Raw genomic sequence first — 21727 nt, 5'->3', positions numbered from 1 at the left:
TGTCGCAGTAAAAACGGACCTTCTTATCCCTGAGCCTGTCCCCCCAAATGGTAGCCGCCACCACGATGGGAAACAGCTCGAGCAGGGCCAGATTCCGCGTGAGTCCACTGGACACCCAGCTAGCCGGCCATTGACCCGCGCACCACGGACCTCCCCCATAGGCTCCAAAACCACCCACCCCAGCCGCATCCGTAAAAATATTCAAATCACTCGTATCCTGCGCAGGAGCCATCCATAGCGAGCGACCATTGTACTGGCCCAAGAAGTCATCCCAAACCTGAAGATCAGCTCGGTGCTCCTCCTTGAGCCGCACAAAATGATGCGGCGCGCGCACTCCCGCCGTTGCCGCCGCCAACCTCCTACCAAACACCCTCCCCATCGGCATAATCCGGCAGGCGAAATTCAACTTCCCCAGCAGCGACTGAAGCTCCCTCAGCGCCATTTTCTTCATTCTACAAGCCCGTCGAACCTCCAGCCTCAAAGCACCCAACTTATCCGCCGGGAGCCGACACTCCATTGCCACCGAGTCAATTTCGATTCCCAAGAAACAAATCGTCGCTACCGGGCCCTCCGTTTTTTCCGGCGCCAAAGGGATCCCAAAATCCCTCGCCACCTTCTGTAGTGCATGAAGCAAATTACCGCACACCGGCGAACCCCCCGGGCCAACGCACAAAAAATCATCTAAGTAATGGATCAACGAATCGACCCCGGATACTCCCCTCGTTACCCACTCCACGAAGCTACTAAACGCCTCGAAGTATGCACAAGAAAGAGAACACCCCATCGGAAGGCACCGATCCACGTAAAAGGCCCCATTCCAAAAACAACCCAACAGCCGTTGGCTTTCTGGATGGACCGGCAACAACCTGAACGCCGCCTCGATGTCGGTTTTTTCTAGCAGCGCCCCCGGACCCGCAGCCCGCACTAACCCCACCGCCTTATCGAATGAGGTATAAACTACGGAACACAACTCGTGATCAATCCCGTCATTTACCGACGAACCTTTGGGATACGATAAATGTTGAATCAAACGAAACTTTCCGGGCTCGCGTTTAGGGACAATACCCAAAGGGGACACAACTAAATCTTTTACCGGCGACTCACCAAATGGCCCCGACATGCGCCCCAACGAAACTTCTTTTAACAACTTTTCCGACACGACTTCCGCATGCAAGTAAGCCGATTTTAAATTCCTCCGCGTAACCGGAACCTCATAAGGAGGCGGAGGAATAACAAAACCAACACGAAACCCTTCATAAAGCAACTTAGCTGCCGCCCTATCCGGATACTCACTTAGATAAGGGGCCATCCTTTCCACCCTCACCGGCGACACCCCCTTGACCAGCCCCGTGCTGGTTCCCTGACCTCTTTTTTCGCAGACATTTTGCCGCCCCGTGTGATGCACCATTACACTCGGAGCACACGTGCTTGAACTTGCACGTGGCCCCGAACTTGCACTGACCTTCATTGAATTGCCAGCAAAACCCCGCCTTTCCCCCGCCGCTTTGTCCACTCTGACTAGACTGGCCTCCCTGGCCACCGCTCCCGGGAAAGGGCTGCCTAACCGGAGCCGTAACCCGTAACCAGAGAGCAATATCCTTCTGGTCCCACCGAATCGCCGGCCGAACCGCCTTCCGCTGACGGAATTGCTCATCATATCGCAGCCACGCCTGACCCCCATACGCCCTATGAGCCTCCCCAATGGCATCAAAATAACAAAACAACGCCGAACAATTTTCCGGCGCCTTTTCCCCTATCACACTAGCCAATATGGCGAACGCCTGCGACCAATTAACGAACGTCTGCGGGATAAGCCTATACCGCCGCCGTTCCTCCTCGTCCTTTTTACTCTCATCCCGCTTGCTCTTATCCAAATTAAATTTAGCCAGCGGCAAGAGAGAAAAAATTTCAACATATTCGTCTTTCCAGATCCGATCACGCACCTCCTGCTTTAAATGCGCCCCCAACGGACCCTCAAAACAAACATACACCTCCCCCCGAGCACGATCGTCCATACGCACTCGATCGCCGTCCTTCTGTGCCTCGGTCTGTACCGACACCGCGACCGCCTCTCTAACCGCCACCACAGGACGCGCCTGTAACGATCCCACGTCCCTGGGGCCTTCCCAAACTAGCGCAGGAGACACTTCCGTTACTACCGGCGCAGCGGCTCTATCCAGGCGCCCCACCAGCTCCCGTAAGCAACCCACTAAGTCTGCCAAACCCGCTCCGTCGCGTCCGCCCGCGCCACTACCGGCCCCCGATGCAATGCTAGCCGCCCCCCCGCCGACACCCGACATAAAAATCGCTGGATAAGACAATGATGGAGTTATACACTCACCGGGCTGCACAGGCGCTGTGTTCCCGTCAGCCGGACCATCCTGACCTCGACGATACACGTCCAGTTCACCTTCCTCCAGTTCTTCTCTCGCCGACGACTGTCCCTCCCAACGACCTCTTCGGAACGGGGATGAGGACGCGCTGACCGATGGGCCGGCAACCTGCCGCCCGACCGCCGGGACCCAGACTTCCGACCGGACCTGTTGCCTCGACGTCGCTGCAGATCTAGGCGTCCGTCTAGACGATCCTGACGAAGCCTGCCCCCTGGCCGGAACATCACCATGCGGGGCGGCCGTACCTTGTCCTCCGAATCTTCCATCTGATGGGGGAGGTGTGACAGGGAGCCCAGCCTGCGACTCCCTGCTTACCGCCGGACCCCGTCGCGGCCTGGGATTCCTGCCAGGACGCAGGGCCTGGGAAGGGGCGGTCCTCCCAGCTGCCTGGCCTGCAGCGTCCGGGATCGGGCTCCCTCTGCGACGCCGTGTCCGCGGGACTACCTCCGGACTGAGGCGCTCTGGAGGTCGGGACCGCCGAGAGGGACGGGTCGACCCAGCCTGCGTCGCCGTCACCCCTGGCACCGCTCTCTGCCTGCCCAGCGCAGGAGCGGTTGTTGCCGACTCCCCCCCCCGCCGCCATAGCCATGCTCGTAAGGGGGCCGGGGGAGGGGAGCCTGTCCTCTTCAACAGACCCCGAACGCCGTGCCCGACGTGGCGAAACGGCGTCCGGGATCCTCGTTATTGCAGCCACGGTCTCCTCTAGCCATCCGGGACCGTGGTGCACAGCAGCGGCACGCAGCCGCTCTAACATAAGGGCTTCTGCCATTTCTAAAAGCCGGGCAACGGGGAGCTTACTTGCTTCTATGTTACTCCTCCCGCTGCTTCCGGCTCAATGCCGAGAAACAGCGGGAAGCGCAGTAACGGCCCCCCGTCCCCCTTAACTCCTCCCCGTCCCTCCTTCAGCTCCTTCCAACTCTCCCTCACCTAATTAACCCTTTCCCTACCAGGACGGTCATGTCGGCTTCCCTTCACCTTGCGGCTGCGTCCAGCCTCTTCTTTATTCTGTGATCTATTACTTTTGAAGTCAAGTTACTAAACATGTTCTCAGCAGCTATTTATCCAGGATAATCTGCTGCGTTAGGATTTTGTGTGCTCGGTCATAAGACTAAGGCATCACATTTTAACATTCTCGGGGAACAACCGCTCAGTGTCTCCATACAATAACTGTATTATTATTATCCTATTATGTTTTCCTTACCTCTTTGATCTGTAGATAGATCTTCATCTGTTGCTTAAGGCTTTGGTAAGAATGGAAAAAGTAATGCGACGTTGTTACTTTTAATAATAAGCAGTGTCGTAATGCTTTACAAATCCTTTCACTCTGTTGGACCGCATGTGCAATTTTTTATGAATAAAACAAACCACTACTGCAGGTTATTCATTATGTTTTTAGATATGGAGGGGCAGGATGGTCACATCTTTGTTCCTCATTTTTTAATGTAGTGTTGTAATCTTCAGCATGGAAAGAACCACTAGTAATTACCCAGTAACATCCCAAATCTTTGAAGAGGACCTGTCAGTTGTCCTGACATGTGTGCTGTTCCCTTGTTATTCCTCCTGGAAATGTATGAATAATATGACAATTTGGACATTTCCATTCCCATCGTCTATAGGGTCTGGCCCTGCACAGTCTGAGACTGTGAGCACTGGTTGGACAGTTTCAGAGATTATAGGGCCATGTGCCATTGACAAGAGAAGTTGCAGCACCCAGTTGTCAATTTCTTCATATATTTCCAGAAGGAATAACAGAGGAACGGCACATCACAGAGTTCTAAGAAAATATGCCCTGAATTGTTATTGTATGGGGATTGCAAGTATTTACTAAAAGAGACAAGACAATCTTAGATTTTTTTTTTATATTTCCCTCAGGCACAGAGGCTATTGGGACACTTTTAATGTGGTTCCTACAGATTCTACAAATTAACCATAAATGGCCTGCTCTCAACCCCGCTTATACTTGAAAGAGGAACTAGGCAAGTATGCCCATTATCCTCACTCCTCTTCGATTTATCTATCCATCCCCCCTTGAGACATCTACAAAATTGGAATAACTTTAGAGATATCTTATTATTATTATTTTTTTTAAGACCTTCTATTTTCCCTTAAATTTTGACTCTTAGGTGAGAACAAAAGCCCCATCCCCTCTTCCCCCGACACTCACCCTCACTTATCCATACATTGCTAACTGGTTCTCCTGCCATATCTTGGCCGTCAAGCCTGGTTATAACCTACAAAGAATATGAGCTCATAAATAAAAAAACGTTCAAATATTATCATAGTAACTAGGACACTGACGCCATACATGAGGCCTCTGGAAAATACACTTGTGTAACCTACTACACTTATAAAGGACTTCACGCTACTATCACTCTTCTACTTACCTGAAAGTTTTCATCAATTTTATATAATTTCACTCGTAAAATGATGCAAATTTTATGCCAGATTTCCCTTCCAGCCCCCCCCCCCCCTGCTTGTTTCCCCTTCCTGGTTATATTAAGATATAAGCATAAACGGTCTTGAACATTTTCTGTAAAAAGTAACTGTATTTTCAGAAAACTTTTGATATGTGACATATCACAAGTTTTGATCGAAAAGGGTCTGGGTGCTAAGACCCCCACCATCTCTGAAACTAAGGTGCAGAAGCTCTCAGCTTCTCTCGGTTGTAGTATGGGCGTTCTATTTGAGGCCGTCTTTAGGCTCAAAGTTTTCTGAAAGTACAGTTACTCCTTAAAGGTGTTTTCCCGTGAGGGATATTTATTACATATCCACAGGATATGTCATAAATTTCAGATAAATTTGGGTCCCACCTCTGGGACCCGCACCTATCTCTAGAACAGGGCCCCCTAAACCCCGTTCTAGCTTTTAGTGCTCACAATGACTCATGGCCACTTCCTGATTACACGATTGGGAGTTACGGAAACAGCGTAACTCGCTGAGCTACGCTGTGTCCGTAACTCCCATCATAGTAAATGGCAGTTACGGAAGCAACATAGCAAGCGAGCTATGCTGTTTCCGTAACTACTATTCAGTTCTATGGAGCTTACGGAAACAGTGTAGCTCAGCGAGCTGCGCTGTTTTCTCCTTCATGGTCGGAAATCAGCCGGAACACAAAGAGGTAGAACGGGGTCTAGGGGCCCCGTTCTAGAGGTAGGTGTGGGTCCCAGAGGTGGGACTCGCATCTATCTGACATTTATGGACATATCCTGTGGATATATCATAAATGTCCCTCGTGGGAAAACCCCTTTAAGTGTGATCCTGCAGGCTGTTGCCAGATTCCAGGTCTTACAATGGGGGAAAGATTTTACATACTGGTTTCATTTGACCTTTTAAAGGCCATAACTTTTCACTGGCATGAATATATTTATAATTGGCGACATTCTTTTTAAATATCTCCCCTAAATGCATTTTCATAGTCACAATATGCAGGACAGTTATATTTTAGTTTGGTGCACAGTTCAGATTGTGTAGTGTACCTATATTTTTTCTTTGGAAGGTGGAACATTTTAGGTAAATTTACTTGTAGGAACTTGTCATCTATTGTTATGTTGTTTTGTACAATGTAAGGGGATGTCACCAGGATGTTGAATTCTCACTTCTTCATTGATTCCCAGGCAAATATTGTTGTGTCAACCTAAGGCACTGGCACTTAAAAATAGAAATTTGGCACTTCAATCAGCTTAGCAGCGGGCACACACATTGAAACACTATGGCAGTGCAGATGCTCTTACTAAGTTCACAGTGACCGTCCATGTCCCACTTGGGAACAACAATGCTCCCCTGTGACTCAAAATTTGTGCTCCTCAAGACCACCATTGCCTTGCTAATTCCTAACGGGCCAACGCTCACGCACTCAAATCATCCCCAACCAATCCCAGGTACCCAGTACATATTTACAGCAGCCTCACTGGTCACCTGACAACTTTTGTTCGACATTAGTTTGCTCCTGCAAAGGTTCATATACTGTGTTCCGCTCATTCAAGTATCTATTTTGGCCTCTCTTGACCCTCTGTCCGGATACGTTCCTGCATGTACTCAGCTTGACCTGACATCAGTTGACCCTGTCGGTCCTAGTGCCTAACCTTTGTAGTTCACTATTGTCTCCAGGTCCATTGGGCCAACTGTTATTCATCAGCACCACCTCAGGTAGCGACCTGCTTGTTTCCTCGCAGTGAACTCCAGATCCCTATACGGGGGTTAAAGGGTGAATACCGGGGAGACAACGCCCTTAGAGGTGGCCTAAAGTCAAATCGGTTGTATAGCACAGTGGGTCCACAACTGGGTGTTATACAGGGTAAGGCCTCATGCACACGAACGTAAAAAACGCCCATAATTACGGGCCCATAGACTTCTTTTGGTCACGGGTACCTTCATCTATGCTTAGAAGTCTATGGGGCTCCCGTAATTACGGGTGGCCACGTGTGCGCACCCGTAATTATGGGAGCGTTGCTAGGCAACGTCAGGGGATATTCACTGTCCAGGGTGCTGAAAGGGTTTACTGATTGGCAGTAACTCTTTCAGCACCCGGGACAGTGACTACCGCTGGAGTTAATAGTATTAAAAGTTAACTTACTTGCTTCTTCCTCCAGTCTGGCCTCCCGGGATGACGTTTCATCCCATGTGACCGCTGCAGCCAATCACAGGCCAATCACAGGCTGCAGCGGTCACATGGACTGCCACGTCATCCAGGGAGGTCGGACTGGATGTCAAAAGAGGGACGTGTCACCAAGACAACGGTACGTATGAACTTCTTTTACTTTCAATCGCTGCGGAAACTCTGCCCGAAAGGGGCTGCCGATTAGTGCAGAGAAAACGGGTCCGTAAGTACGGATGGAATACTGGTGACACTGGACCCGTATTTACGGGCACGGGTCCGTAAATACTGGTGGGATACTGGTCGAATACGTGTGACAAAGGACACGTATTTCCACCAGTATTTACGGGAGGAAAAAAAAAGGTTCGTGTGCATGAGGCCTTATATAGAAAAATAATTGTGATAGGGCAAGTGCCCCAGGGGGACACCAACAAGCCAGAATATTTAGATACAAGGCTAGGAAAAGCAAACTGAATCTTTGCCCCAGGTGAAAGAAAACCTTGTCATCACTTGGGGGTATGAAATAAAGGAAGTTCTTATCTTACCCCTCAGTGGAAGTATACCTCATCATTATTAATTAGCCCCTTAAGCCATCAGGACGTAACTGGTTTGGTACCACATGGTTTGGCTTACATTAAGCCACTTTGATGTACAGTTACATCATGGTGATCTCTCGGGCACAGAAGTGCCTGACTGACAGCGGAGCTAACGCCGATCCGTTTAACACCCTTAAATGCATTTAAGTGGTTTGACAGAAGGAAAGCCCTTCCTCTGTCATCCATTGTTGGTCCGCGAATGCAATTGCAGGCCACTGATGGGTTGGCATAGAAGCTGGGGCCTAATAAAGGCCCCCAGGCTTGCCATGGCTTTGGCACAGCCCAATAGATTGCCTCTCAGTTTTAGGGTATGTGCACACACACTAATTACGTCCGTAATTGACGGACGTATTTCGGCCGCAAGTCCCGGACCGATCACACTGCAGGGAGCCGGGCTCCTAGCATCATACTTATGTACGATGCTAGGAGTCCCTGCCTCTCCGTGGAACTACTGTCCCGTACTGTAATCATGTTTTCAGTACGAGACAGTTGTCCTGCAGCGAGGCAGGGACTCCTAGCATCGTACATAAGTATGATGCTAGGAGCCCGGCTCCCTGCACTGTGTTCGGTCCGGTACTTGCGGCTTAAATACGTCCGTCAATTACGGACGTAATTAGTGTGTGTGCACATACCCTTACAGTGATGGACAGTATGCTATGGTATACTAAGTATACCAAAGCATTATAGAAGCGATCAGGAGATCACTTTTGTGAAGTCCCCTAAATTTCCTAAATTATTTATTATTAGACAAAATAATGCATAGTGAAAAATAAAACTACAATTTGTTTTTTTTACATAAAAAGTGGTTATATTTGGTAAAACGGTAAAAAAAAAAATTTCATTCATATATATATATATATATATGTTATTGCCACTATCTTATTGGACTAAACAATAAACTTAAAATGTGGTTTACACTTAAGGATGAACAGTGTACAAAATAATAGCAAAAAAACTGTGAACAGCTTAAATTTAAAATGTAAAAAACAATGGCGGAATTTCTGTTTTTTTAACATTCTCCCAGAAAGCGTTAATAAATGTAATCATTAAGTTATATGTACCCCAAAATAGTGCTATTAAAAATACAATTCATGCCGCAAAACAAGCACTCAAATTGCTTTGCCGACGGAAAAATACAACAGTTATGGCTCTCCGAATGCGGTGATGCAAAAACAAACCCAAAAAAAAATTGCAAGCCCCAATGCCAAAATAGGTTTAGGTACTTGGGGTTGTGTTAGGGATCTGCCAGGTACTACGTCTAGGTATACTCCTGGGATTAATCAATCCACACCTGAGGCCAGACCTGTTAGACTGACACCGTCTCCCACCAACCAGGGTGGCAGGCTCAGGAGTGGGAGAGCCTATCGCGGCCTGGTCAGTCGGAGTTAGCTCCGCCCCCTGTCCTTTATTACCTGCCGTGTTCTCTTCCTCAGTGCTTGTAATTCTTCTGGATTCCTGGCCCCACTGCTGCCTTGCTCCAGCCTGCTTCTGCCGTGCTTCTGCCTTGCTGCAGTTCCGCTTAACCTGCTTCGCTTTGCCCCTGGCTTGCTTCCTTCTCCGGGCTCACGTTGGTATACTCCACTTCATCCTGGTCCTGACTACTCATTCACCGCTCCGTTTCCTCGCGGCGTTCCGTGGGCTACTGCCCCTTCCCTTGCGTGTTCCCTGTTTGTTCTCCCGTGCACTTAGACAGCGTAGGGACCGCCGCCCAGTTGTACCCCGTCGCCTAGGGCGGGTCGTTGCAAGTAGGCAGGGACAGGGCGGTGGGTAGATTAGGGCTCACTTTCCCTTCACCTCCTTCCTGCCATTACATAATTACAAGCCCATACCTAGTCTACCATTCTCCTACGCTGACGCTATCATGGACCCCCTTGAGACCCTGACCCAGCAGATGCAGGGCCTCTCCCTACAGGTCCAGGCCCTGGCCCAGAGGGTCAACCAGGGTGACCCCTCACCTCACCTCTAGAACCCGACCTCAAGTTACCTGACCGGTTCTCAGGGGACCGTAAGACGTTTCTCTCCTTCCGGGAGAGTTGCAGACTGTATTTCCGCCTAAAACCCCACTCCTCAGGTTCCGAGAACCAGCGGGTGGGTATCATCATATCCCGACTCCAGGAAGGGCCCCAAGAGTGGGCCTTCTCCTTGGCTCCTGACGCCCCTGAACTTTCCTCTATTGATCATTTTTTCTCTGCCCTCGGACTCATTTACGACGAGACTGACAGGACTGCTTTAGCCGAGAGTCAGCTGGTGACCTTACGTCAGGGTAGGAGACCGGTTGAGGAATACTGTTCTGATTTTAGAAAGTGGTGCGTAGCTTCTCGGTGGAACGATCCGGCCCTAAGGTGCCAGTTTAGGTTAGGATTATCTGACGCCCTGAAGGATCTGCTGGTTAGCTACCCTTCTTCTGACTCCCTTGACCAGGTTATTGCCCTAGCAGTACGACTTGACCGACGTCTCAGGGAACGTCAGCTTGAACGTTTCAATGTGCTCCCCTCTGACTTCCCTGCGATTCCCCCCGAGGTCCCGTCTCCTCGCCCCTCCACGGAGGACTCGGAGGTACCTATGCAACTCGGGGCCTCCATGTCCCCTCGACAACGTAGGGAGTTTCGCAGAATGAATGGTCTCTGCTTCTACTGTGGGGACGACAAACATCTACTGAACACCTGTCCCAGGCGCAAGAATAAAAAGCCGGAAAACTTCCGCGCCTAAGTGATCATCGGGTAGGTCACTTGGGCGCACAGGTATTTCCCGTTAATGTGAAACGCAATAAAATTTTGCTTCCCTTTCAGGTCTCGTTTGCTGGCCGGTCTGCCACTGGCAGTGCCTTCGTGGATTCTGGCTCATCTGCTAATATCATGTCTGTGGAATTTGCTATGTCTCTAAAGATGCCTTTTATTGATTTACCTTATCCTATCCCTGTAGTAGGTATCGACTCAAACCCCCTTGCTAATGGTTATTTTACTCAGCATACTCCTGTTTTTGAACTCCTTGTTGGCTCCATGCATTTGGAGCAGTGCTCTGTACTGGTGATGCAGGGATTATCGTCTGATCTGGTATTAGGTCTTCCCTGATTTCAGTTGCATAATCCCACGTTTGATTGGAATACTGGGGAGCTTACCAAATGGGGTAATGAATGTCTTATGTCATGTCTTTCTGTTAACTCTATTTCTCCCCGGGAGGAGGTAAACACGCTTCCGGAGTTTGTTCAGGACTTCGCCGATGTGTTTTCTAAGGAGGCCTCCGAGGTGTTGCCCCCCCATAGAGATTACGAATGCGCCATCGATTTGGTGCCTGGTGCCAAGCTTCCTAAGGGTAGGATATTTAATCTTTCATGTCCTGAACGTGAAGCTATGAGGGTGTATATCCAAGAATGCCTGGCCAAGGGTTTCATTCGCCCCTCGACTTTTCCTGTAGGTGCTGGCTTCTTCTTCGTGGGGAAGAAGGATGGTGGTCTTAGGCCGTGCATTGATTATCGTAACCTGAATAAGGTCACCGTAAGGAACCAGTACCCACTTCCTTTGATTCCGGATCTTTTTAATCAGGTTCAGGGAGCCCAATGGTTTTCTAAGTTCGATCTACGGGGGGCATATAACCTTATCCGCATCAAAGAGGGGGATGAGTGGAAAACTGCGTTCAACACACCCGAGGGTCATTTCGAATACCTGGTCATGCCCTTTGGGTTGTGTAATGCCCCTGCTGTCTTCCAGAATTTTATTAATGAAATCCTGAGAGATTACCTGGGTAATTTTCTTGTTGTGTACCTTGATGACATACTGGTGTTTTCCAAGGACTGGTCCTCCCACGTGGAGCATGTCAGGAAGGTGCTCCAGGTCCTTCGGGAGAATAATCTGTTTGCTAAGACTGAAAAATGTGTCTTTAGGGTACAGGAGATACCATTTTTAGGGCAAATCCTCACTCCTCATGAATTCCGCATGGACCCTGCCAAGGTTCAGGCTGTGGCGGAATGGGTCCAACCTGCCTCCCTTAAGGCGTTACAGTGTTTTTTAGGGTTCGCCAACTATTACAGGAGATTTATTGCCAACTTCTCGGTCGTCGCTAAGCCTCTTACGGACCTTACTCGCAAGGGTGCTGATGTCCTCCATTGGCCCCCTGAGGCCGTCCAGGCCTTTGAGACCCTCAAGAAGTGCTTTATCTCGGCCCCCGTGCTGATTCAGCCCAACCAAGAGGAGCCATTTATTGTGGAGGTTGACGCATCCGAGGTGGGAGTGGGGGCCGTCTTGTCCCAGGGTACCAGCTCCCTCACCCATCTCCGCCCCTGTGCTTACTTCTCTAGGAAGTTTTCGCCCACGGAGAGTAACTATGATATTGGCAACCGCAAACTTCTAGCCATTAAATGGGCTTTTGAAAAGTGGCGGCACTTCCTGGAGGGGGCCAGACACCAGGTAATGGTCCTTACGGATCACAAGAATCTGGTTTTCCTAGAATCGGCCCGGAGGCTTAATCCTAGACAAGCTCGGTGGGCACTATTCTTTACCAGATTTAATTTCTTGGTTACCTATAGGGCTGGATCCAAGAATATTAAGGCTGATGCTCGGTCACGTAGTTTCATGGCCAATCCTCCTTCCGAGAAGGATCCTGCTTGTATTTTACCCCCTGGTATAATCGTTTCTGCCACGGATTCTGATTTAGCTTCTGATATTGCGGCTGATCAAGGTTCAGCTCCCGGGAACGTCCCTGGGGACAAACTGTTTGTTCCCCTGCAATACCGGCTAAGGGTACTCAGGGAAAACCATGACTCCGCTCTATCTGGTCATCCTGGCATCTTGGGCACCAAACACCTCATTACCAGAAACTATTGGTGGCCTGGGTTGCCTAAAGACGTTAGGGCTTACATCACCGCTTGTGAGGTTTGCGCTAGGTCCAAAACCCCTAGGTCCCGACCTGCGGGCCTACTACGTTCCTTGCCCATTCCCCAGAGACCTTGGACCCATATCTCCATGGATTTTATCACCGATTTGCCCCCATCTCAGGTGGTGTGGGTGGTGGTAGACCGCTTCAGCAAGATGTGCCACTTTGTGCCCCTTAAGAAGCTACCTAACGCCAAGACGTTAGCTTCTTTGTTTGTGAAACACATCCTGCGTCTTCATGGGGCCCCAGTCAATATCGTTTCTGACAGAGGGGTACAATTTGTTTCCTTATTTTGGAGAGCTTTTTGTAAAAAGTTGGAGATTGATCTGTCCTTCTCCTCCGCCTTCCATCCCGAAACTAATGGCCAAACGGAAAGGACTAACCAATTCCTGGAACAATATTTAAGGTGTTTCATCTCTGACTGTCAATTCGATTGGGTCTCATTCCTTCCCCTTGCTGAATTTTCCCTGAATAACCGGGTCAGTAACTCGTCGGGGGTCTCCCCGTTTTTCTGTAATTTCGGGTTTAACCCAAGGTTCTCCTCCATTTCCCCTGGTTGTTCCAATAATCCTGAGGTAGAGGATGTTCATCGGGAACTGTGCACAGTCTGGGTCCAGGTTCAGAAGAACCTAGAGGCGTCCCAGAGCGCACAAAAGATTCAGGCTGATAGTAGACGTTCTGCTAACCCCCGGTTTGTCGTCAGGGATTTGGTCTGGTTGTCGTCCAGGAACTTGCGCCTTAAGGTCCCGTCCAGGAAGTTTGCTCCCCGATTTATTGGACCTTATAAGATCATTGAAGTCCTCAACCCTGTATCCTTCCGTCTGGAGCTGCCCCCATCCTTTCGCATACATGACGTCTTCCATGCCTCCCTCCTCAAACGCTGCTCCCCGTCCTGGTCCCCCTCGAGGAAACCTCCTGTTCCCGTTCTCACCCCTGAGGGGGTGGAATTCGAGGTGGCCAAGATTATGGACAGTAGGATGGTCCAGGGCTCCCTCCAGTACCTGGTCCATTGGAGAGGATACGGGCCGGAGGAGAGGACTTGGGTACCTGCCCGTGATGTTCACGCTGGGGTATTGATCAGGAGGTTCCACCTTCTCTTCCCTACTAAACCGGGTCCTCTTAGTAAGGGTCCGGTGGCCCCTCATAAAAGGGGGAGTACTGTTAGGGATCTGCCAGGTACTACGTCTAGGTATACTCCTGGGATTAATCAATCCACACCTGAGGCCAGACCTGTTAGACTGACACCGTCTCCCACCAACCAGGGTGGCAGGCTCAGGAGTGGGAGAGCCTATCGCTGCCTGGTCAGTCGGAGTTAGCTCCGCCCCCTGTCCTTTATTACCTGCCGTGTTCTCTTCCTCAGTGCTTGTAATTCTTCTGGATTCCTGGCCCCACTGCTGCCTTGCTCCAGCCTGCTTCTGCCGTGCTTCTGCCTTGCTGCAGTTCCGCTTAACCTGCTTCACTTTGCCCCTGGCTTGCTTCCTTCTCCGTGCTCACGTTGGTATACTCCACTTCATCCTGGTCCTGACTACTCATTCACCGCTCCGTTTCCTCTCGGCGTTCCGTGGGCTACTGCCCCTTCCCTTGCGTGTTCCCTGTTTGTTCTCCCGTGCACTTAGACAGCGTAGGGACCGCCGCCCAGTTGTACCCCGTCGCCTAGGGCGGGTCGTTGCAAGTAGGCAGGGACAGGGCGGTGGGTAGATTAGGGCTCACTTTCCCTTCACCTCCTTCCTGCCATTACAGGTTGTAAGGTAGACATTGGAAACACTGAAATAGGAAGCTAAAATCCAATAATAATATTTTTTTCAGAACTGAAAATAATGGAGTGACTACCCACGTGGACTTAAAGTACAAGACCAACTGCTCCCCAAACAATTGTTAATCCTTTTTTTTTTTTTTTTTTTTATTATCAAATAACAAAATACAAAGTGAATGAACAGAAGAGAAATTTAAATCAAATTAATATTTTGTGTGACCAGCCTTTGCCTTCAAAACATCATCAATTCTTTTAGGTACATTTGCGCAAAGTCATGGATTTTGTAGGATTATAGTTAGGTGTATAATTAACCAATTATACCAAACAGGTGATAATGATCATCATTTTTATATGTAGGTTGAAACAAAGTCATTAACTGTAAAAGAAACAGCTGTGTAGGAGGCTTAAACTGGGTGAGGGACAGCTAAACTCTGTTACAAAGGTGAGGTTGTGGAAAACCGTTTCATGTCACAGGTCCACAATGGCAAGACTGAGCACAGCAATAAGACACAAGGTAGTTATACTGCATCAGCAAGGTCTCTTGAAGGCAAAGATTTCAAAGCGGAATGGTGTTTCAAGATGTGCTGTTCAAGCTCCTTTGAAGAAGCACAAAGAAACGGGCAATGTATAGGACTGTAGATGCAGTGGTCGGCCAAGGAAACTTAGTGCAGCAGATTAAAGGCATATCACGCTTACTTTAGAAATCGGAAGATGTCCTGCAGTGCCATCAGCTCAGAACTGACAGAAACCAGTCGGACCCAGGTACACCCATCTACTGTTCGGAGAAGTCTGCCAGAAATGGTCTTCATGGAAGAAGGAACTGTAGTGCAGAAAAATGGTGCTATGGACTGATAAGTCAAAATTGAAAATATTTGGCTGTAACAGAAGGCAGATTGTTCGCCAAAGGGCTAGAGAGCGGTACGATAATGAGTGTCTGAAGGCAACAGTGAAGCATAGTGAAGGTTTCTTGAAAGTTTGGAGCTGCATTTCAGCAAATGGAGTTGGGGATTTGTTTAGGATTATTGGTGTCCTCAATGCTAAGAAATACAGGCAGATATTTATCCATCATACAATACCATAGGGAAGGTGTCTCATTGGCTCCAAATTTATTCTGCAGCAGGACAATAACCCTAAACATACAGTCAGTCTCATTAAAACCTATCTTCAGTGTAAAGAAGAACAAAGAGCCCTGGAGGTGATGGTATGGCCCTCACAGAGCCCTGATCTCAACAGCATTGAGTTTGTCTAAGATTACATGAAGAGACAGAAGGATTTGAGGAAGGCTACAGCCACAGAAAATCTGTGGTTAGTTCTCCAGGATGTTTGGAACAACCTCCCTGCCAAGTTACTTCAAAAACTATGTGCAAGTGTACCTGAAAAAATGTATGCTGGTTTGAAGGCAAAGGGTGGTCACACCAAATATTGATTTGATTTACAGTTCTCTTCTGTTCATTTACTTTGCATTTTGTTAATTGATAAAAGAAAATTATTAACACTTCTATTTCTGAAAGCATTCTAACTTTGCAGCATTTTTCCACAACTGCCTAATACGTTTGCACAGTACTATATATAATCTACAATTCAGAGTATCTCCACACACACTAATATTAGTGAAATTCATTTTATCTTGATTTATCGCAAAATATATAGACCAAAAGTGGGTAAAAACATCTTGTTAATAAATACAAAAGGACTTGAATCATAATGAACGTGTCAAAACAAGGGAAAAACAAAGTACATGAGCACTCAGGAATATATAAATGTATTAGACCGCACACAAAATTAAATAGGGGACATTCATGAATATGTACTGTAATCCTTACAATAAAGCGCTAGTGCATCTATGCCTTCTGACTAGTAAAACTTCCCATTTGCCTTTTGTCCGTGGAAACTCTAGCATGCCAATACATTTCATATTCCCCCGCTTTATATAGTTATCTTTTGTGTCCATACAACCCTACACTTAAAAATGTTGACATATGGACATTGAATATTTTCCTCAGATGCCACAAGGTGTTTAGCTACTTATCCTGATGTCTGTCTGATAGCTTTAAGCTGCATTTATGTCAGTTTGTGTCTGGGCGCAGGATCTAAGGTTATCTAAGGTTTGCTGTCGAATGGCGGATAACTTGTGTAGGTTTTGCATAAGGCTTTATACATTTTGTAATTAACCCTTGGTGCCATTACCAGTTATTTAGCAGTGATTATCCACAAATGCTGGAATTATGGGGACAATTTCATTAGTTCTAAAGTTAAAATAAGGTAAAACACATGCCATGATTTATTATAGATTAAAGGATTCAGTGCCTGATCAGGAAATTCTTGAGAAGAACATCTGGCATAGATTGAGATGTATTGACTGGTTCCAGATTGCTCCTTTGTTATACCCCATGGCACAAGGCAAATACCATCCTCCATGCAACTAATTATCTGCTTTTCCAAGTTAAGAGATTTTCGTTTCTGTTACTTTGAATTAGGTTTCCATTTCCGGTAATTTTTCATGTTGTGCAAACCTTGATCAAAAAGAAAAGTTATTTTTGTTAATTTATGTTACAAGAGACGTCTGACACAGTTACATGTCAGCAACTGTCCCTTCTGTTCAGGGACAATCCATGGTTTTAAACGATGGTTGTACTTGTTTTCAATATGATTTGTTATTATTCGTTACTGAGTTTCCTTATAAAGAGTATAGAAGCATGTTTAGCAAAGTCTAACACCGATCTCCATTCTATGATACTTGGTGTACCTACTTATACCAAACACTAATACCATTTTCACCTAAAAAGTACAGAGCTGTTCTTGCCTATCAAGCTCTTATAAATTCTGTTTGAATGTTATCCATTTTTGGGAAAGCTGGATGAGAAGCTTTCATTACAGCTCCAATAGGAGTGGGCGGTAACCCTCTGCTCCCGTATCATTAGGCATGTTCTAGGAAAGCTAGATGACCATTTTATGTTTGTTGTTTGCAAACAGTTGTATTAAAAAGTGCAGTCGCCTGCGCTTTTCATTACAATTGAGGCAACTGTAGCCTGACAAATAACAGCCAAATGTTTACCAAAAGAACTTGGGTTTGTTCGACGGATATGTTGGGAGATGTTAATGACCTATACCACAGAGGTCGTATGAACCTAGCTTAATAGAAGAGGACTGTTTACTGGTAATCTTTTTATTTTCGGTATATTTTTTATTTTGTTGGAATGTGGAGTTAGTGACTGCCTCCATTTTTTGATCTTGCACTCCTCCTATTCTGCCCTGGGCGATTTTAATTAGTTTAATGCTGGTTCCTACCATCCCAAAGAATATGTAGGTTTAGTCCCAGTTCTGGGTGTATCATAGAGGTCGCCTTGTCGTGGCAGGTGGGCTCACACAATTTGATCAAAATGTGTGCTAATAAACTCCCTATTGTAAGTAGATTTAGCAGTAATGCATATTTATTTATATTTAGTGACTTAGGTGGCATTAGTGTTCGCAGTGTGCTGTCGCCATTTTCTTGTGTGCTGTATAAATTTGCAGTCATAGGCGTTCTTGGACCTGTATACAAGTTTTGTATAATTTCGTTGGAATGTGCCGTTTCAAACTTTTGTGTTCATGTGATTCATATATGTGGAGTTGGTGACTGTCTCCATTTTTTGATCTTGCACTTTTCACATTCTGCCCTGGGTGATTTTAATTAGTTTAATGATGGTTCCCACCATCCCCAAGAATATGTAGGTTTAGTCCCAGTTCTGTGTGTATGTGCAGCGTAGGTACCCACCTCATAGAGGTCGCATTGTCGTGGCAGGTGGGCTCATAAAAATGTCAGTTTTCTCCCCAAAAGAATGTTTTGACATTTTGTGCCTATTAAAATACCTTGGCTGTGTTTTTCTCATGTAAGTCTGCATTTTGACATTTAATAATATTGGGTGAAATTGCTGTTTTCTTATCTGTCTACTGCAGAATGTTTTTTTTATTGTTTTGTTCCACTCAAATTTTGTAGGCAACATGTGCAGAAATGAAATACAAAATACTAAACCGTAAGAAAATAATCTAAAAGTTTAATAAAAGGATAAGTCAACAATTCTGTAAGAGTGAATGGTAAAATAAATTGATTAGGGTCAGTTATGGCCTTTGACTATAGGAAGCATTTCAGAAGCTGCATTTCCCGTGCATGCGATGCATGACATGCTTGAGGGAGTTGTACAAAAAGCAATTCCTTAATATGATATTATTAGAGACACACGCCTTACAAGTAAGAATATCAACTACAGTACATGGCTGCAAGGGTCCACCCTCCATGCTTACCCTACACGTTTGTATCCCTGTGTCATGTATTGAGCCCCTTACGACCTGCACTAGCCATAAAAAAAGGTCCCCCTGCACATAGGTAATTGCATTGATGCACTGATGGAACCCCAAAACTAGCTGAGCTGCTCGGCTCCTCCAGAGCTCTTCATTTTGCCTAATAGTTGCCTAATAGGTTCTGATTGGTGGACTCCCCTTTGTTAACAACATATCTAATGCTCTCTTTGGTCATGATAAGCCTTTAAGTGTGGACTATACATAACATATAAGATGTCATAAATGGTTTGGAAGAAATTTCAATGATAAATGGTATTGTAGGTGATCTGTTTCCATTATGTACCATGTCCAGTCTTTTGTTTCAGATTATACACTACAATATTGCAGCCAGTATGCAGCAATCACCATTGTTTCATGGCGTTTCTTAACAATAATATCTTGTAGTTTGACACTGATTTTAGAAATATATAAAAACATGACTTCGCTTATGATGCTACAATTGTATTACAGATTCAACAGTGGGAACAGAACTTGGAAAAATTTAATATGGATCTCTTCCGTATGCGCTGCTATTTATCCAGCCTGCAGGGAGGGGAGCTGCCAAACCCTAAGAGTTTACTAGCAGCCGCTGGAAGACCATCAAAACTAGCACTGGGAAGGCTTGGTATATTTTCAGTCTCTTCATTCCATGCATTGGTAAGTTGATGTGTGTTCAATGATAAAGACTTATTGTTTATAGCCACTCTGATTGTGGGTTTAACACTGCACAATAAAGCCCCCTTTATCAATCATGAACTAGAAGAGAAAAAACACAACATGGCGCCACATAGTGCAAATTATCCTGGTGATTTGTTTAAAATATGAGGGAACAGATAATTGTGCTCACCTTGTAGTGTTGTACAGGCAGGTACAACACTTGGAAATTGCGATAAACAATTAAATCCGGGATAAAGCTGCTGCCAGATCCATAAACCGCAACAAGGAATGTTGCCAATTGCAAATAAAGAAAAAGGACAAGGACCAAAAAGGCGCTGCTAGTTCCAAAAATTGATTAAATGAACATTATTTATAAATTTAATAATAAATAATGAAATAGTACAATGTCTTACGCGTTTCGATGCTGGACAGGCATATTCATTAGGCCAATATAATTGTGAAGAAAGGAAGCAGCTTTAATACACAATAAATAATGCACTCAAAAATAGAAGAAAAACCAGAGAAAACCGCCAAAATGAGGGGTCAAAGATCATTCATTACGTCACAACAGAAGATCATCACAAATGAGGTCAGATGTGCAGTAAAAATCCAGCAAGTAACAGCCATAAATAAACATAATATATCTATTTTTAGTTAATTGCTAATAAAGGACACTTGAAATTATAAAATGTTAAATATGCAATATAAACTATTACAAAGCATGGTAGTAAGTAAAAACATAATTGTGGATTAAAATTTGAAGAATAAAATAAAACATAAAAGACATTGATTTGAAATGACTGTAAATATATATATATATATATATATATATATATATATATATATATACACTAAGGAGACAACTCAAAAATGTAGTAATAAGTTATATGATGTGGTAAAATCACGATTCTGAGAGACTGAGGCTAAAACACAGGCGGCGCTGTAATGGCGCCATGGCAACCGTAATCTTACGGTGGCCGCGGTGGACCAAAAAGGATCATGGAACGCATAGTGACACGCATCGGGAAAAGACATAGAAGATACGCTCCTAACAGCTCAAAGCTAGAAGCACACATACAGAAGCACATTGGGAAAACATAAATTACAAGTAAGTTCAATAAATTATTTCGTTTTTTATGCGACGAATCATTATTTTCTTAATCAAGATGTGAGAAACAATCCAAGGGGGAAAGGGAGGGGAAGGAGCCAGATGAAATATATATTATTGTCGTTACTCAGTAATAAATAGAGTTTAGAATGTATATCAATATTAGCACAACCAGGAACACTGATAACAAAAAAGAATCTTCGTGCTTAACCCCTTCCCCCTGCTTGTATTCTGGGCCCTAATGACCAAGCCATTTTTTACGTTTTTCCATCGACACATTCAAAGAGCTATAACTTTTTTACTAGTCCCACTAGGGGACTTTAATATGTGATCCTCCGATTGCTTTTATAATACACTGCAAGACTTCTTAAAACGGACAGGCATCTGCTAGGCCTCCGGCATGATCTAGCGGGCATTCACTACAGGCAGACCTGGGGGCCTTTATTAGGCCCCTGGCTGCCATCGGAGACACAGACACTCAGCGATCTTATCGCCGGGTGTCAGTGGGATGAGAGGGAGCTCCGTCCCTTTTTCCAAAACCACTCAGATGCGGTGCACGCTATTGAGCACCACATCTCAGGGGTTAAACAGGTGAGATCGATACTAATATCGATCTCACACGTTCGAGCAGGGATGCCCCCAGCCCTCAGCTACCTCTGGTAGCTGAGAGCAGGGACGCTCCCTGCTCTGTTCACTTTATTCTGATGCAGCGCCGTGAAAAGGCTATTGCATCAGAATAAAGCCCACTAATGACCGCCGTGAAAAGACTTATCGGCGGTAATTAAGGGGTTAATAACCATGTAGTACAATATATAAATAAGTATACACATCTAAAAAGAATACAAACTATCAGTTATGAAAGTTTTATTCTAAAGCGGACTCGGTTAAATCATTCAGACCATTGGGATGTAGGGTAGCAAGCTTATAAATCCAATAGTTTTCCCTCTGTTTGAGTTTGATAAATCTGTTAGCTATATCTGCTGGGATATGTTCAATAGGAGTAACTTTGATATTCTCAAAGATACAATTATGTTTATACAAACAATGTCGGGAAATGCTTTGTTCAAGAAATCAATTTTTAACATTTGATCTATGTTTGTTAATTCTGTTTCTTAATGTGTGGGTCGTGCGTCCCACATACTGTAGGTTGCAAGGACATGGCAACAAATAAATTACATAACTACTCCAACGATTAAGGACGCTTTTGATTGGAAAGTCTTCCAAAGTTACAGTAGATGTATAGTCTATACTTTTATGTGTTATATTTAAACAGCAGAAGCATCCGCCAATTTTTAGAACTGTATTTAATAGAAAAGATGGCCCATAGGGGCCTCCGATTACTTTTTAATACCCCCTATCCAAAAGAGTTAGCCTTTAGTGCTGATAGGTTACATTTTTTAGAACAGTGCAATACAGGTTTAATTAAGAGATTACTTGATA

At 45.8% G+C, this 21727-nt stretch overlaps 1 protein-coding gene across 3 annotated transcripts in view; it reads left to right on the top strand.

Moving 5' to 3' along the window:
* The window catches only part of TIAM2 (TIAM Rac1 associated GEF 2), a 393945-nt gene that overhangs the window by 216976 nt on the left and 155242 nt on the right, over window positions 1–21727 (top strand). For all 3 annotated transcript variants that reach the window (XM_075862681.1, XM_075862682.1, XM_075862683.1), the window contains one exon: window positions 18994–19179. In XM_075862681.1, the coding sequence (XP_075718796.1) occupies window positions 18994–19179 (186 nt within the window). The remainder of the gene's footprint in view (window positions 1–18993; window positions 19180–21727) is intronic.

Source organism: Rhinoderma darwinii, chromosome 4 (assembly GCF_050947455.1).
Source record: "Rhinoderma darwinii isolate aRhiDar2 chromosome 4, aRhiDar2.hap1, whole genome shotgun sequence".
Taxonomy (NCBI): domain Eukaryota; kingdom Metazoa; phylum Chordata; class Amphibia; order Anura; family Rhinodermatidae; genus Rhinoderma; species Rhinoderma darwinii.
This window is presented reverse-complemented; position numbering and strand designations above follow the sequence as displayed.